General features: G+C 43.9%; 1 protein-coding gene across 6 annotated transcripts in view; it reads left to right on the top strand.

Annotated features, from left to right (window-relative positions):
* Nucleotides 1-15,856, top strand: part of Nprl2 (Nitrogen permease regulator-like 2) — a 61,816-nt gene extending 45,960 nt beyond the window's left edge. For 4 of the 6 annotated variants that reach the window (XM_075700349.1, XM_075700348.1, XM_075700347.1 and 1 more), the window contains 5 exons: nucleotides 1,122-1,219; nucleotides 6,158-6,288; nucleotides 7,847-7,964; nucleotides 12,415-12,572; nucleotides 15,740-15,856. In XM_075700349.1, coding sequence (XP_075556464.1) covers nucleotides 1,122-1,219; nucleotides 6,158-6,288; nucleotides 7,847-7,964; nucleotides 12,415-12,572; nucleotides 15,740-15,807 — 573 coding nt within the window. In that variant the 3' untranslated portion in view covers nucleotides 15,808-15,856. Of the gene's footprint in view, nucleotides 1-1,121; nucleotides 1,220-6,157; nucleotides 6,289-7,846; nucleotides 7,965-10,777; nucleotides 10,901-12,046; nucleotides 12,120-12,414; nucleotides 12,573-15,739 lie in introns of those variants that run through there. The other 2 variants (XM_075700351.1, XM_075700350.1) reach the window with 2 other exon arrangements.
* Nucleotides 15,857-16,070: the final 214 nt, after the last annotated feature.

Here is a 16,070-nt window from a genome sequence, read left to right as displayed (position 1 = left end):
TTTGTTTCTGAAGATGTATGCAGTTGCAGGTGAGCGTATCTCCTGTCAAGGTCTTTTTTCCGCAAAGCTTCTCGCTCCCATTTGCAAAAAATCATGCTTTAGGCTATCTGACCAATGTATTCTCTTTTGCATCTGAAATTTTCCTTGCTTCTGTGCTAAACTGCAAGATCTGCCAGATTTCTTGCAGATTAATGAGCCATATTTACTGCTTCGAGCAGACGTAACATTGTGTCTGCAACACAGCAATACCTGGAAAACAGTTTTAGTGAGAATTGTCATGCATAACTGCTAGCCTGACTTTCTTGGCAGCTGTATTGCCATCTCTTGTTCAGACAAAATGTTGTTCACGGTAGAAATTGCATCACGAGCTCTTCGCATAGCATCATCATCCGTTTTGTGTCACTGATTTGGCATTTTAACAGAACAGGGTTCTGTAACACTTTTTATTGAAGTGGAATTTATTGAAATTTATTGAAGTAAATTTTTATTGAAGAAATGAAAGGACGCAATTTTAGAAATATCTTGCAGCAAGAAGTTTTTCTATGTGTTTAGTAAAAGCGAAGTTCGCGGCATTTAAAGGTCGCCTTTCATCCCCCCCAGCCGTGTTTCTGCTCCTTCATCAGTGGCATGCACTGCGGAGGCTACGGACAAATGGGGAGGTGCTAGCCACGCTCGCACTGAGCATCACGTCAAGTGTGTCAAGTATCATGAACATTGTTAATTCTTGAAGACACTTTGGGGTCATTCATAAGGTTAATATTGCTTGCAACGTTTTCACACATCTAGCCAATAGTCGTATGAGGCCGCCATAGTGTTTGTGTGCAGTTTAGATGGCAGAGATTTGATGGAGTCGTAGGAAAGCATGACCGATCTTGACAGAGGCATTCCTCGCTGCATGGAATCGAGTAATATTTAGCTCAGGTGTTCATGGAGGCATCCTCTTGCATCTAGTACGATTTGTTTACCATGGTCAGAGTGTTGCAGGGCCCCTTTAATGAATAATCCTGCTGAATTGAATTCTTGACACCTGGTTTACATTGAATAATGTATCAGCATTAATGTTTGCTTCTCCTGGCATTTATTCTTGCAGTGGGAGTAAATTCTGTTCCTGGTTATTTCAGATCCTGCCATACATTGATGGCTTCAGGCATGTGGCCAAGATTGCAGTTGAAGCCGACGTTGAGGTTAGCCTAGTCAAAGAGTGCATCAGGAACATGCTGTGAGTGCTCCGATGGCAGTTATTTTTTGTCATTGATGTTTTGGCATTTACGTTATAACCTTGCTTGTATATCCCTTGCTACTTTGCTTTCCCAGACACTGGAGCTTGGAACTGTGTTGTGTGGTGCTGATAGTGTGCTTGGCATGTTTGCGTAAGATGAGGATCAGGCATAGGGCTGCATATGTGGCACATGGTTCCTCCCAGGCTACATGATCCACAGATAAGGAGGGAAAAAGTGTCAAGCATCAGGAGACGATGAGCAAAACGTGAACAAAGTGAAAGCAGGAGCAAACGTTTCAACAAGTGGACTTGTCTTCTTCGAGGCGAAGAAGACAAGTCCACTTGTCTAAACGTTGGCTCCTGCTTTCACCTTGTTCACGTTTTGCTCATAGTCTTGAATTTCCATCTCTCGAATTCCCCGTGTTTTCCCAAGCATCAGGAGCGCCACACAGACAAGAGCTCTTCAGGTTTGGGAGCTCCGACATCGAGAGAGAACTGCTGATCTGGCATGCCAGCCCGGGTACGAAAAATACAACGCTCAAAATGATAAAAAAAAGCACATACGATCCATGAACACACAATAAAGCTGCTTTTCAAGGATGCAAAGTGCAGATCAAGAACGCCCTGTAGTTACGAGCTTGAGTTGTGGTGCAAGTGCAACAGGACCTTCAGAGGTTGTCTGATGAGTAAGGACTGCAGTCACCTAACACAGGTTGCATGTCCTCAGGTACAGGCGCCGACAAAAGTGGTATACTCCACGCAGGAGGAGCCGGAGCAGCGGCACACTGCATTGCGACGCCATCTACATTGACACGAGTCAAGCGACATGCCTGCAGATAGTAAAGGGCACCCATTGGCTGTTGATCCCAGATGCTGCCTGTAGATGGCGTTGCGATGCAGTTAGACGTTGCTCCGGCTCCCGCTGTGTGGAGTATATACCACTATTGTCGGCGCCTGTACATTTCACGCGCATAGTGTGTTCCTTGCATACTAGAAAGTTTCCTAGGCAAATACTGATGAAATTATTTCGGCTATGGTCAGTTGTGTTTTAGTGTACACAAAGGACTCATGCTTAACAGATCTCATTTAAAGAAAATACTGACATAACATGTTTGACATGTCATTTTTCAGGAAGTAAATGAATGAACCCTAAAAAAAAAATTGTGTGACGTGCCAGAATGCCCTAAGCAATATACTATAGAACCACAGAATCTGCTTAAATGGAACTCGAAGGGACAGAGTAAAATGTTTCGTTTAAGCGAATGGCACAAAATCAAGAAGTTGGTTTTTAAAAAGCATTGAGCATTTAAATTTTTTTCTGTGGTGAACAAATTCACATCATTGCGATCTATTACAAATATCATCTCTAGCATGTGCATAAGCCATTAATGTCCATTTTAGATGCAACTCTGCTGCCTTCTTTTTCGAAATGGGGCAACTGATAAAAACTCTTGCGCTGCATGGATGCTTGAACCAAAGGAACAGTCCATGTGTTTATTCATATCGAGATGTACGCCTTGGATCAGGTCCTTTAATAAAAAGCTGCACTTCCAGGCAGGGTGTATCTCCTCTTTACAGGTAACACCCCGGTAAGGTCTTTCAAAAAGCTGCAGTTCCGAACAGTATGCATCTTCTCTTAGTATTTAATTATCTGTGACAAGGACTTAAAGATATGAAACATTGCTGCGCTTGTAGTCTTTTTACAACGTCCATTGTTGTAGCCCGTTTGTGTGCTTTGTTCTTTCTTTTTTGATTGGCACTGTCACAAGGTGCATAATGTGAGAACTAGGCAGTGTGAACACCACACTGCACCCATTAATGCTACAGCAGCGCAACTACCTGATGGATTGGATTTTCTTGACTGTTTAGCATGAACATTTTATATGGTTGTTGTACTGTTCATGTTTCGTATGTGGTATTACAGCCTAGGAAGTACATGGTAGCTTAGCTTCAATTCCAGTACCATTTAGCTGGAGTTCACAAAAAAAGTGTTCCATTTAAGCAGTTTTGTCAACATTGTACCTCTGGGTGGCCAATCTAAGTTGGTACCCGTGTTCCATTCATTTGGCATTCACGGTACCGGTTTCTACGAAACCGTTCTTGTTTCAGTACAGAGGAGGTGGATATCATCACGATATCCTATGGTCACTGCGGATGCCACACGACCACAGCCACAATTCTGGTTTATTTCTTTGTGAGCAACGTCATCGTCCCTGGCCTTGTTGTAGCACGGTGTTGTCAAACTTTACTCCATGTCGTAACGTCAGTTGACCGCTCATAAAAAACGTAGGATGAAGTAAGAGACAAAGAAGGCACAAGCGCTCACTTATCCATCCTGTTGCTGTGCTGATGACCCCAGGTCTGGCGTTCTGAAATGAACTTTATTATGAAATTAAAATACCTTACAAGCGTTTAACACTCATACTTGCTCACTCAATGTCTTCCTTTTAGCTGCAAGAAACTTGTGGTAGAGTCTCTACAAGTTCAAAAATATGTGTCAAAGCTCTTTTAAACAACCCCTCACCAGGTCTGGCCATTTGGGCTTACAAGCGCACTGCACACAAAGGGCGCGAATGATAGTGTCTGCAAAGTGCTACACCGCTACGAAAAGAGCTGAAATTTCAAACCAAACGCTGTGTGCGCCCTTCTCCTCACAGGTACCACACTCACAACGGGACAGTCAGATGTTGGTCGCACAAGTGCGCTTACGTGAATGGCAGTACTATAACATCACTTTAAAGTTAAGAGAAATAATAAAACATGCTAACTGAATGTTTGCATGTCTGTTTTACCTCGTACCGTAGCATGAGAGATGTACTTCTGTTGCATCTGCTTGTTCCGATGTCGTGCAGTCACGCTCACAGAGAATGAAACTATGTCATTGTATATTGTGGTCCAGCACAGTGTTTCAGCTCTCCAAACATGCGCACACCGAGGGATCCATTTGGCAGAAGCAGCTGTTCTCGTACACAGCTCCCAAGATTGTGCAGAGACCAAAACAAAACAAATGCGCTCGCTTGCAGGCTCGGGCACAAGACCATCACCATAAGTGCGCCGCGCACCAAGAATGCGAGAAAAAAAGTAAATAAAAGAAAAGGAAGGCAGAGACCGTGATATGTATGCGACGCAATCCTCCAGTCTGGTACGGGAAAATGCAGGGAAGGAATTTTGCTTGCGCAGGCTAGACAGGGCAAGTAGCGAGTGTGTTGATGTTGGCAGTGAAGCTTGCTTCCTGTAATCGTGGGTTCAAGACACGGTTTCTATCTCAGCTAATAATGAACCAATTCGAAGAACTGTTGCGGTAAAACACTCCTTAGAAGGCATATAACCAAGAAAGGTATAAAAAAAATTTGCTATGTGGCCTGGTGAGGGGCCCTTTAAGTGCCTTATTTGTCCAGTCGCCAAGAGTTGCATGCGGCTTGATGGCACTTAATATAGTCATGAGCTTTAGCAAACGCAAATTGATGCCATATTACAGAGTAGTCTGTTCAAGGTGAACTTTTTGTGACTGCCTGTTATCACACGTTATGCACCAACCTGGTGTAATCTTAGAGATGCATGATGAACTCGCTTTTCTGCACGTAAGCCTTTAGACTATTTTTTTACACAGCCCTTGCTGTGAATAGATGAATGTACCATTTCCCGCAAGTCTAACAATGCTATGTACAACACGCACAGGTGCTTTTTCACAGGTATAGTGACACATCACTTGCCCCTTAATTTATCCCGCTGCCACACGCCATCCATGTGACTGGACTGTACTATTTTTTTACACAGCCCTTGCTGTGAATAGATGAATGTACTATTTCCCGCAAGTCTAACAATGCTATGTACAACACGCACAGGTGCTTTTTCACAGGTATAGTGACACATCACTTGCCCCTTAATTTATCCCGCTGCCACACGCCATCCATGTGACTGGACTGTACCAGCTTGTGTGCCTGCTATAGAGCCCGAGGTAACATAGTAAACGAATAAAAGCACGAACTGATGAGGACAAGAGGAGTAGGAGAGGCACACATGCGCAGACTTTTATTTTCAACTATGTTTTTTTTTCTGAAGTGTACCAAATGTATAGATGTGACACACGAAAATAAAGCAACAGATATAACAATAATGTGCATGTGTTGCCGCTTACTCAGAACTGCTTATTGCTCAAAACTTACTTACCAAGAAATTGTTTCTCTTTTTTAGTCAGCATCAGGAATGCCATTTTTACACATGTGTCACCCAGTTTATCTATCTTTACTGTCTTTACTGCTTCAACTATTAATCTTGTCATCTTTCCAGAGGAGCAGTTAAGCACTGTTGTACGTACCGTCAAAATGTGATATGCATTCACAATCTTGGCAGTGTATTCCCAAATTCCAGGAAACGTCTGAGTTAATGTTATAATAGCACTCTTTTAATCTTTCATTTTGCATCTGCCTGTTCCAATTAAGTGGCACACACTTGCTTGCAATTGTTGTATATGTGTTTATTTTTGTGTGTCATGGTATACATTTCGTACACTTCCGTAAGTAATAGTTGCAAGTGAGCGCATGTGTGCGTCGCCTGCTCGTCTCGTCAGTTTGCGCTGCTATTTGTTCACTATGATTCAGAGCCCACTGATAAGCCTGAACTGAGGTAACAGCCACACGGTTATCACTACTCCAATAAACTTGCAGTGTAGGCTAAATTCGCCTAACAGTGCAATTAAATGCCCTGTTGCATTTGGGAACTTCAAAAACCGTTACCAAGGGCTGTTGCAGCAATGAAGCAGCACACAACAGTCATCTGCAGATATATGTGATGTGTACCTGCAGCGACTGTTTTTGCTGTGCTAAGACATTGTTGTATATATTTATGCAATTATATATATGTGTTTGTGTTTGTGTGTGTGTGTGTGTGTGTGTGTGTGTGTGTGTGTGTGTGTGTATTTTCTTTTTGTCATTGCAGGTATTACGGTATAGTGCAGCTGATTCCTTTGTTCCTCTACTCTGCTGTGTATGCAACAACACCAGAAATCAGGACACTTGCTGCAGATACACTTGTTCAAAAGGAGTGCATTTCCTACGTGGCAAGACAAGGTGATTTGGCTCATGTGTGTTGTCATCATTTGGGGGTTGGGTGGAGGAGTAGGTACCAAAACTACTAGAGAGGAATTTGGCACTGGCATCCATAACAATTCCTATCCAGCATGGGCATGACTGTCAAAACTTCGGCTTGCTTCAGACAACATTCCGAGTTGCTTCTTGAACCTAATATTGCAACCTCAAGTTTGCTGCATTGAAATGGTTTCTACCATGGTATTGTTTTCTGAACATTGCAAGCAAGAAGAAGTCTAAACAGTACGTCACTAAGATTGTATTGCACTTGGTATTACACGAAAGAACTTAAACAACAAACATGATTGTTATTTTAAAGCGTTATAAAGCAGGCCAAGCTATTAAAGAAAGTGCTTCAAGATATGCGAATGGGACTAACGATGTTTTGTTAGCCTTGCCCAAACAGGAATTTTCCTTGTTATGATTGATTACCCAATCAGTAAAAAACAGTGACCTAAATTTAACACTTGCATAATTACGTAAGCTTGAATGTGAAACTGTGCATTGCATTTGAACATACCGTTGCCAACAGTTTCCAGCTCATTACATTTTTCCTAGCTATTTTTCTGCATTTCAACGTTCTGCCACAAAATGCTAACAAGTATGTAAAAGGAGTGTGCACTACAGCAGCGCTCTCAAAGAGAGGTAAACGAATTCAGTGGCCAACTTGACCGCGCAAAAGTTACAGGGTGGTGGTGCGACTGTTGGCTGCTGTTACTGCGAGTAAGCAGCCATGTGACGCTGTATGCCAGAGCAGTGTGCATCGGCTTAGGACAGCAATAAGGAATTCATCAGTTGTCAACAGATTATCAGTCATCTGTAAACATGTCATTTGCAATTTTGTCAATTTCAATGGCCTTGGCTGCCTCTTTTGTGGTTGGTGGTCAGAGACTTTCCGAGAAAAAGACACCGATGCAAAGGGCACATGCTGTCAGGCAACAGACATTGTCGAATGCCAACTAGCTCTTTTGAGATGCATGCGCGGTGACATGTGTGGCGTCTGAAGGTTTGGATGCTGTAGTGGAGCGCTTGATAAGGATAGCCCTCTCCTATGTGGCAGCTGCAATAGAGGGCTCCAGCACGAGAGGAGGATGGCGACCGCCTTCCACACCTGCGCTTGCACCGCTAGAGATAACACACATATATTACGAATCGGTTTATGTGTAAAGCCTCCTACAGATGTGCTGGTTAACGACTCCATTCTCTATGAAATCGTGCCATGAAACAAGTGCTACCTACTGCAACAAGTACTGTACGCCGCCATCCTTTTAATAAAGCAAATCTACAAGTGCACGGCCATTTGCTTGTATTGTTAATCGTAGACGGTGGTTTCTGCACAATTTGCCTGCCACTGGTGGTGGCTTGGTGCTGCTGAGCACAGTAGAAACATCCCAGCCACAAGGCGAGTGCAGTGCAAAAAATGCTTGTGTATTATGCTTTAGGTGTTCATTATTAATCCAGAGCCCTCCACTATAGATTATCATAACTGTGCAGTTTCAGGACGTTAAAACCCACATCTAAGACAATATTTTTGTTTTAGGTCGACCAAGGCCAACGTTTAGGTCGATATTCGAGATGTACTGCAGTTTTCACCTGAGCAACAGTGTTCGAGATGTCTGTGCCCGGACTAATCCACACAGCCTCGGAATAGACGAAAGGTATCGGATGAAAACAAAGTGCTGCTCTGTTGTTTTTATCACAGGCTGCTATGTATTCCTGGCAGTGTAAATATTAGTGCTGTCCAACATGGTTTTGCTGACTGTGGTTAGTTGTTCCCACACATAGTCATTTAAAGTGTGCAGACAGCAGTGCAGAAAAAGAGGGCAAGGTGCAGGTGATGCAACTGTTGTGATGTATTGTAAATTAATGAAGGCATTGCAATCAACAAGAAAGGCACATCGTGCGTCGCTGCCACACCATTTTCAAGAGAGATTGGATGCCCGAACAGTTTGTCATTGTACAGTAATCCCTCATAACGAAGTCAGCGGGACAGCGAAAAAATTCTCGTTATAAGTGGCAATTAAATATAAGCGACCACTCGAGAAAAGCTAAAGCAGTCAAGCTCTAATTGCGCCACAGCTGCGAGGAAGTCAAAATACAATCTATCCAGTGAAGCAAAGGTTCATTCCGGTGCAAGAAAGGCACTGAGCTTTGGCTGTTTCATGTTCTTACCGGCTGCGAGCAACCCAGACTCTAATTTGACCAAGCATTGCACGAGGCCGTGGTCACCGCCCATGCATTCAACCTTATTTCGCAGCATGTGTAGGTACTTTCACGTCTGCACCACAGTTGGCACTTCACACGACTGTTCGTTTGCCAGCTCTTCGTTCTTGTTGGGGCCACCAACAGTGTCAATTATTATCTCTGCATCCGTTGCTGGGGCGACCATGGGAGCAGCAGCATCAGTCAACGTGAATGTCTCGAAGTCGCCTTCTACCTCTTGGCCAGCAATCTCATGAATAGCCTTGTACAGATAACTGCAAGTCTGGTCATCGTCTGGCTGGTCATCAGGGTCGCTGACGACGGTGCAGGAAAAGCCGGCATGCACATTCCCGACCTTTGAAGGTGCGAGTTCTTTCCATGAAAATTTCAGCAAATGGATCGCACCAAGCAAATCAATGTTGTACCCAGGGGCGGCTGCCCCCCCCCCCCCCAAATTTCCGCCTGACCCCTTTGCTCCCCCCCCCCTTCCCAAGAGCGCTGAAAAGCTGACCCAAGGTAGGCGGTATGAAAAAAAATGTAACAATCTGGATGCAGATGCATGAGAGCAGCGCCTTACTTGTTCAAGCATAATTTATTATAGAAAATTTCTAATCGCAAGTATACCCTCGCACTTGATATACGATGCGAACTGCCACAATAAGATAAAATATGGTTCCAAGGGTTCTAAATAGATTTAACAATGGGCTGCACCTTCTTGTTCGGTCTACTTGCGTGAACCGGCAAGCTCGTGCCTCGGATGTGATAGCCTCGGCCGCAAAGTAGCAAGTGGGGCCAAACGAGTTGAGAGGCCATGACCCTTCTAAGCTGCAGCTTTTCTCACAAAAAGCAATTGGGACAACACTGCTTGCTCTCAAAAAGACCTGGTGAGCCAACCACCCTTGCAGGATGCCACCGCTTACAGTCATCCACCCGCTCCGTGAACCTAATTGCCTGTTGGCAAAGACGCGCGCCGAATGCCGACGCACTCAGGAGTGTTTGGGCCAGGAATCCAACAAGCCCATCGACGAGTACGTCCGATTGTAGGAATGAAGTAAAAATTACGCAGATCCCATGCACAGTGGGAATCGATGCAAGCGAAGCTTTCTGTGCTGTTTGCTTTCATTGATGATAAATAGTGATGATTTTGACAACGAATGTTTCATTTCTTCAACGTTCAGTTCAACGCGAGAAAGCAGAGTTGACATTAAACATTACCTTGCGTGCACTCCTGCTGTTTCTGTGCATAGCACACAGGACACACAGGGAGAGGTGTTTGCTTGAGGCATTGTTGCACGCCATTTTTTATAGCCTCTCAGGGGGTTGAGTGTTGGCATTTCTTCACATGGCACATCGCACTGTGGCAGAAGTAGTAAAGTTTAATTGAATTATGGGGCTACATGTGCCAAAACCACAATTATGAGGCACGCCATAGTGGCGGACTCCGTATTCCAAATTTTGACACCATGGTGTCCTTAAATCTAAGTGCATGAGCGTTTTTTTTTATTTTGCGCCCATCGAAATGCAGCTGCCGTGGTCAGAATCAAATCCACGACCTCGCGCAATGACATAGCTGCAAAGCTACCGTGGCGGGCACAGAAATGTTCATTTGACGTGCGACCGTTTCTGTGGTGTTGCCTAAACCCTGGGGTGTGCTTTAATTAATGCGGTTCTTTTTCTGCATGCCTTGCGTAAGTTGTCCGGTTAACATATTTACTTGGCGCATGGCCATGCACCAAGTCTGTGCATGGCCAGTGTCTAAATCCACTGAGCACCACAGAAATTTCAAAGTCATTGAAGACCAGTCAGCCTGGCATCAAAAAGGTTCATTGCCGTGCTTACCTAGTGGCACATATCCCTGACCCATGTTGGTGCAAAAGATTAATCGAAGAGCAGCACAGGCCGAGTGGCGCATAGCCAGTGCTCCCAAGTTGACATCGTAACATTTGATTGAATAGCGAAACATACCCAGTGACCCCAGTCGGCCCGATGGTTGGTTTCGAATCCTCGGCACAGCAGCCCGAAGAAGTACCCCATTAGACCATGGACTATCCAGTGACCCAAGTTCAGGGAAAAAGAGCTATAGAGATGCGCAGACAGACAGACAATCAAGCATCAAGGTACCCAAAGAATGCTGGTAGCATTAACAGCATTTAGTATGCGTGTTATCTAAAACCCTACGTTTATGACGCATCTCCGGCTCCCACAATTGTTTTCACCGCGCGTAGCCAGCAGAGGCACATCCTTAAAGATCTACATTTGTTTCCCACAGGGCTCAGTCATTGGGAGTGGATGTGGACACCACCTACAAGTTTGGATGCAAATGAATTAATTCATTGCAATCACATTAACATCATTGATGGATGCAAATGAAGCGATTCATTGCAACCACATTAACATCATTGATCATTACAAGCCATCATATCCAAGGCAAGCAGACAAGGAATGGCAGTTTTCATCAGATTGTATGGGGTGTTTACAACATTTGAGATAGAGTATGTTCGACACTTCGTGGAGAGGGTTAGCCACAAGCACTCGCAGGCAAGTGCACTCCACAGGAAGTGTCGCTTAACCAGGCCCTCGGAGAGACTAAGTTTGCTTGTCTGGACCTGGGCATTATTTTATACTGTCCTGAACTTCTTCTTCCTTCCCTTCGCACCTTTTCCGTTACTTATAAACCACCAGTTACCTACTTTACGATATTACACGGTCTGTCTAACTTCCTTTTTCTTCCAATTTGAACTGGAATGTTGACTTTCCCATTGCTCTCCAATCCATAATGTTACACCAATCATTTTTTATTCCACTGCTCATAGCGCGGTTAGTCCTTACTTTCTACTCTAGCCTCTTTGCTAAACTTTAACTTTCTGCCCCATGTGTTAGCAGCAATAGTATTCAACGATTGTATTCTCAAGGATGATCGTTTGGTAGCGACTGCTGTATGTGCTGCAACCCACCTTTATTCTTCTGTAGATGTCTTTCTCATGCTCGTGGCCACCTGCGACTAATAGGCCAAGACAAATATTGCACATGCAAGATTCTAGAAGCAGATTGACAGTCGCAGATTCTGATTCTCTTGCCTTAGTCGTATTACTCCAATCATTTGTTACACATGAACAGTATTGCTGAACAGGACGTCACCTGCAAACTGCAGGTTGCGAAGTTATTTAACCAATATTTTCCCACTCGTTAAGAATTAAGGTAACCATGGCATCATTGTAGACACTAATTTATTAAGATACTTCTGCGCTTTCTCTACACCTAAACTATAGTATGCCTCCATGACCGCTTTTATCTCTGCTGAATCAAATGCCAGGAAACTTGTACTAAATCTATAAAGCCATATGGAAAGGTTCATTATATTCTAGTCACCTTAATTACTTGTTACCAAATTGATGAAATGGACAAGATTGTTAAAAATATGTTCCTAAAGCCATCCCATTTTTTTTGTCACCCAAATTCCATTGGAAGCTAGCAAGTGTTTTGTACCATACCTGAAAGCAAGCTTTCAACTCCTTGACCGTCTCTTATGAATGCGCAGTTGGCATTCTTTTCTGAAGCTGTGAGACGTCGTGTGGCACCAGGCTCTTGTACCAGAGCTGCAAGCATTCTTGGTATGTGTGCCAACTAGAGGTCTGCTGCAAGTGCAGTGCACGATTTATGCCCACGAATAAAGATTGCATGCATTCAATATAACACGTTCACGAGCTAGCTGGTGCACGATTGATTACCAGAACTGTAACGCAGCCAAATATAAGGGACAAAACAGAGTGCACTTGTCTATGTTGCTTCCGTGATCCCCAGCCTTTTTGCAGCCTAGATTCAGTGTGTCTGGAATTCAGTTGCTCATGCATGTGAAACAGTTGCATGCTCCAGTAAGTGACAGCAGTTTTTTCACATATTTACCAGAAAACTTGTACAGTACGGCGTCATGAAGAGCCTTCTCCGTCGTCTGCACAAGTATCCGATAGACCTGAAGCGGGCAGCAGACAGCACTTCCAAGAGCAAATCTGTTGCCAAGTACTTTGATGGAGCACACAGCTACGACGACATATGTGCGAAGACAGGTGAGCAGAGCAGTTTTTCAGGTCCGCTCTACTTGTGTGCCGCATCACTGGCACAAGAATGCACATAACGTTCTAGCCAACAGCACTGGCAAGTGCAGATGAAATGCCTTTGCTTTCTGTGCCTCGAGACTAGGTTACTGTCACTTATGCTCGCCTGGCCGCCAGTGCACACCCCTGGCTGTGCTCAAGATAATTTGTGAATGTGAAACTCCTGTAAACCGGTCTACTATAAAGTTTACGAAAAAAATTTTGTTGGTCTTTATAAGATAGACTGCATAGTAAAGCCTGGAAACTGCTAGTTTTGCTCATATCTCATCTCCAGATATGGTGGATGTGCAAAAAGGCTGAGCATATGTTCCAATTATGCAGAAATTCAATAACTTCGAACTCTCTGGCTGTGCGGCCCAAGGAATGCATTATCCTAATTAACATGGTGCAAGTCGTATTAACTTTAAATAAGAACTTTAAACTGCAGAAGAGTACACATTTGGGCTGGTTGGTTCAAGTTTACAAGCAATAAATAACAGTGCCGTGTCACTTCACTCGTCCTGTTGTTTAGCACAGTTTTTTATTGCTCATAAGAATTTTAAAGCATGCCAATATGTTACTTGGAAATTGCATTTGATGCACTGAGCAGTGGGTGAACAAGGGAAGCATGAGGCTGGAGGCAACGTTTTAAACGCCGCCTATTATAGGGTACACTAACGCAGAAGAGCTGTGGGGGTACACATAATTTGAGAGAGGGGATTAGTGAGGGTGTGAATAGCATTTGTAGCTGAAGTTCCAGTATCAAAATGTTGGCTCCAGCGACACATCCCTTTTGCTTGATCTCCAACCTTTCCGTTTGTTCCCATTTCAATTGAATTACATATGTTTACTACATTTGTATAAATCAAAATTGGCTCTAGGTAGACTGCAGCACTAGGCAAAGCCTCCATGGTGCAGTGGTTCAAAGTGCAAAGATGTGCTATTCTGTTAACACTCTTCTGAACGAGCATTCTACATGTGCACTTGGAACACTGAAGCCTAGTTAAAACGATGAAGAGCATGCTTGTGTGCCCATGCGTAGTTGACATAATTATGAACCAGAGGAAGTATTAATGGGAAGGGACAGAGGAACATTTGAGTGTGTTCGGTTTGAAAAAAAAAAAAAAAAAAAAAAGTTCATTCAGTTCTCATGAGAATCCAACATTCTGCTAACTCACACTTGCCTCAATGCAATTTGGTTGAATCTTGCTACCCCAAGCAATTGGCAAAAGGATTTGGGCTTAAAACAAATCAAATGCTCTTGTCTGCTAGAATGGCACAGAGTTCCTCACCATATTACCTAGAGGGAAATCTGCGCTGCTGTGCTGCGGTACGCATGGGAATGCCGGTATATTGCGACTTCGGATCGGCATTGTTCTTGGAGAGCCAGGACACCTTGAAGACGTGCCTGGCAAGCACCGTTCCTTCCGTCAGAATGATGAATTTTCTACCAAAACAGCACATAAAAAGCTGTTCTAGCTTTATTATAACACAAAGACACGTTTTGTCTAGTTATGAGAGCTTGTCATTGCATGTACAATTTTATGGAACTTAAAAAGTATCAGCGAGCCACTAAAGTTGGAGGACAGACAAGATTTGTGCTTGCTTTTGAACAGTCTGTCTGTTCTTCGCTAAGTATGCACTGTATGTGAGTAAACATCACTGGAAGATAAGGGAAGGCGGGTGATGTGAATGTAGTACGTTGAGCAAAACCAGAACAAGGTGAAAGCAGGAGCCAACGCTTTGACATCTGGACGTGTCTTCAAGGCAACATATACTTTCCTCACCACGGTGTATGTAGGTGGAGTTGTTCTAAAGGGGAGAGGGCATAAGGCGGCTGGGTGCGGCAACGAGAGAAGGTGTGTTGGCGTGTCGAATCGAGAATGAAGGGAGTGCTGTGCGCAAGGCTAGGGACCCGGCCGTCTGTCAATCACGTGTCAACGCCCGCGTGCACAGCAGCCCTCTATTACCCGTTTCACTGGTGGTCGTAGGCTGTCATGTCTCTGAAAGAGATAATTGAAAGAGCGGCAGAAACCGGCGCTCATAAAAAAAAAAAGACAGAATACTGAAATGGTATGAATAATTAAAATGGAAAACTGAAAGAACGAAACTTGAAATTTAACAGCGAATAGATTCTAAAGCTCCCTTTGAAACGTTTCAAAGGGAGTTTTAGTATCTATTCGCTATGCTAAATTTCAAGCTATAGGCAACAAGACTTAATTTTTTTTTTTTCATTGTTCTTTCCATTTTCCCCCCATTATGTATTTATACCATTTCAGTATCCAATGAGCACCAGTTTCTGCCGCTCCTTCTATTGTCTCTTTCAGACACACGATAGCCTACGACCACCAGCGAAACGGGTAATAGAAAGCTGCTGTGCACGCCAGCAGACACACGGATGTTGACACGCAATTGACAGATGGCCGGATCCTTGGCCTTACGCACAACACTCCTTTATTCTCAATTTGACACGCTAACACACCTTCGCTTGTTGCTGCTCTCACCCTCCTTCCACCCTCTCCCCTTTAGAAGAACCCCACCTACATATACCGTGGCAAGGAAGGCATATGTTGCCTCGAAGAGCTTGTCGAAGCGTTTGCTCTTGCTTTCACCTTGTTCTCGTTTTGCTCATTGTCACTGGAAGATGCAAAATGCGTGAATGAAGAACTTTCATGAAGATTTTGCGTATAAAAATTCATTATTTGTGTAGCCCCATCCACATTCTAGGCGAAGCTTCTTACACCAGCCAATACAAGCCTCGCAGACACGCACAGTGCTCCTTGGAAAACTCCCATAGATAGTAGCGCCAGATTTTCCTCTAGGTGTTATAGTGAGAAACTATGTGGTATGGCATCCTCAAATGGAAAACAATGAAACCAGAGCCAATAGGGGAGGTCTGTAACAGAAGTTTACTTGGGCCGAGACCCTTTGTTTCATTTGTCTGCGTATGGCTTCCAAAGCCTTTCAGTGGTGCAGCACAGTTTAGAACCTTTATTAGAATACAGGCAAAATATTATGTTCAGGCAAAAATTTAACCACGAAGAGCTAATAGGCATGACATGCTCGAGACAATAAATTGGTGCCAACTATTGAAGGCCTTTCAGGCATTCACATAACACGAGAGACTTCATTTTTTGCAGGCATGAGCTACAAGGAGCTGGACGACATACTTGACAAGGATCCAAATGTGTGCGTGTGCTGGAAGTAAACACAGGGCTTCGACTGTTCTGGAATAAAAAAATGTTAAATGTGCAATACTTTTCTCGCCATAGTAGCTGGGTTATTTCGAATAGCGAATCTGTATTAAGGTTTAGCAGTGCATGTTCAGCCACACAGGTCTACAGGACAAGAGATTCCACAAGGAGGGCACTTCCAAGTTAACGATTTGCTTGTAGGCCAGTTCACGGCCAAGTTTTTTTCCCCCCTCCACAAATCCTTTTTCCATACTCAAAATTTTGTGGCAGATCGCAT

Source organism: Dermacentor variabilis, chromosome 7 (assembly GCF_050947875.1).
Source record: "Dermacentor variabilis isolate Ectoservices chromosome 7, ASM5094787v1, whole genome shotgun sequence".
Taxonomy (NCBI): domain Eukaryota; kingdom Metazoa; phylum Arthropoda; class Arachnida; order Ixodida; family Ixodidae; genus Dermacentor; species Dermacentor variabilis.
The sequence above is the reverse complement of the archived record's forward strand: the minus strand, read 5'-3'. Positions and strand labels throughout refer to the sequence as shown.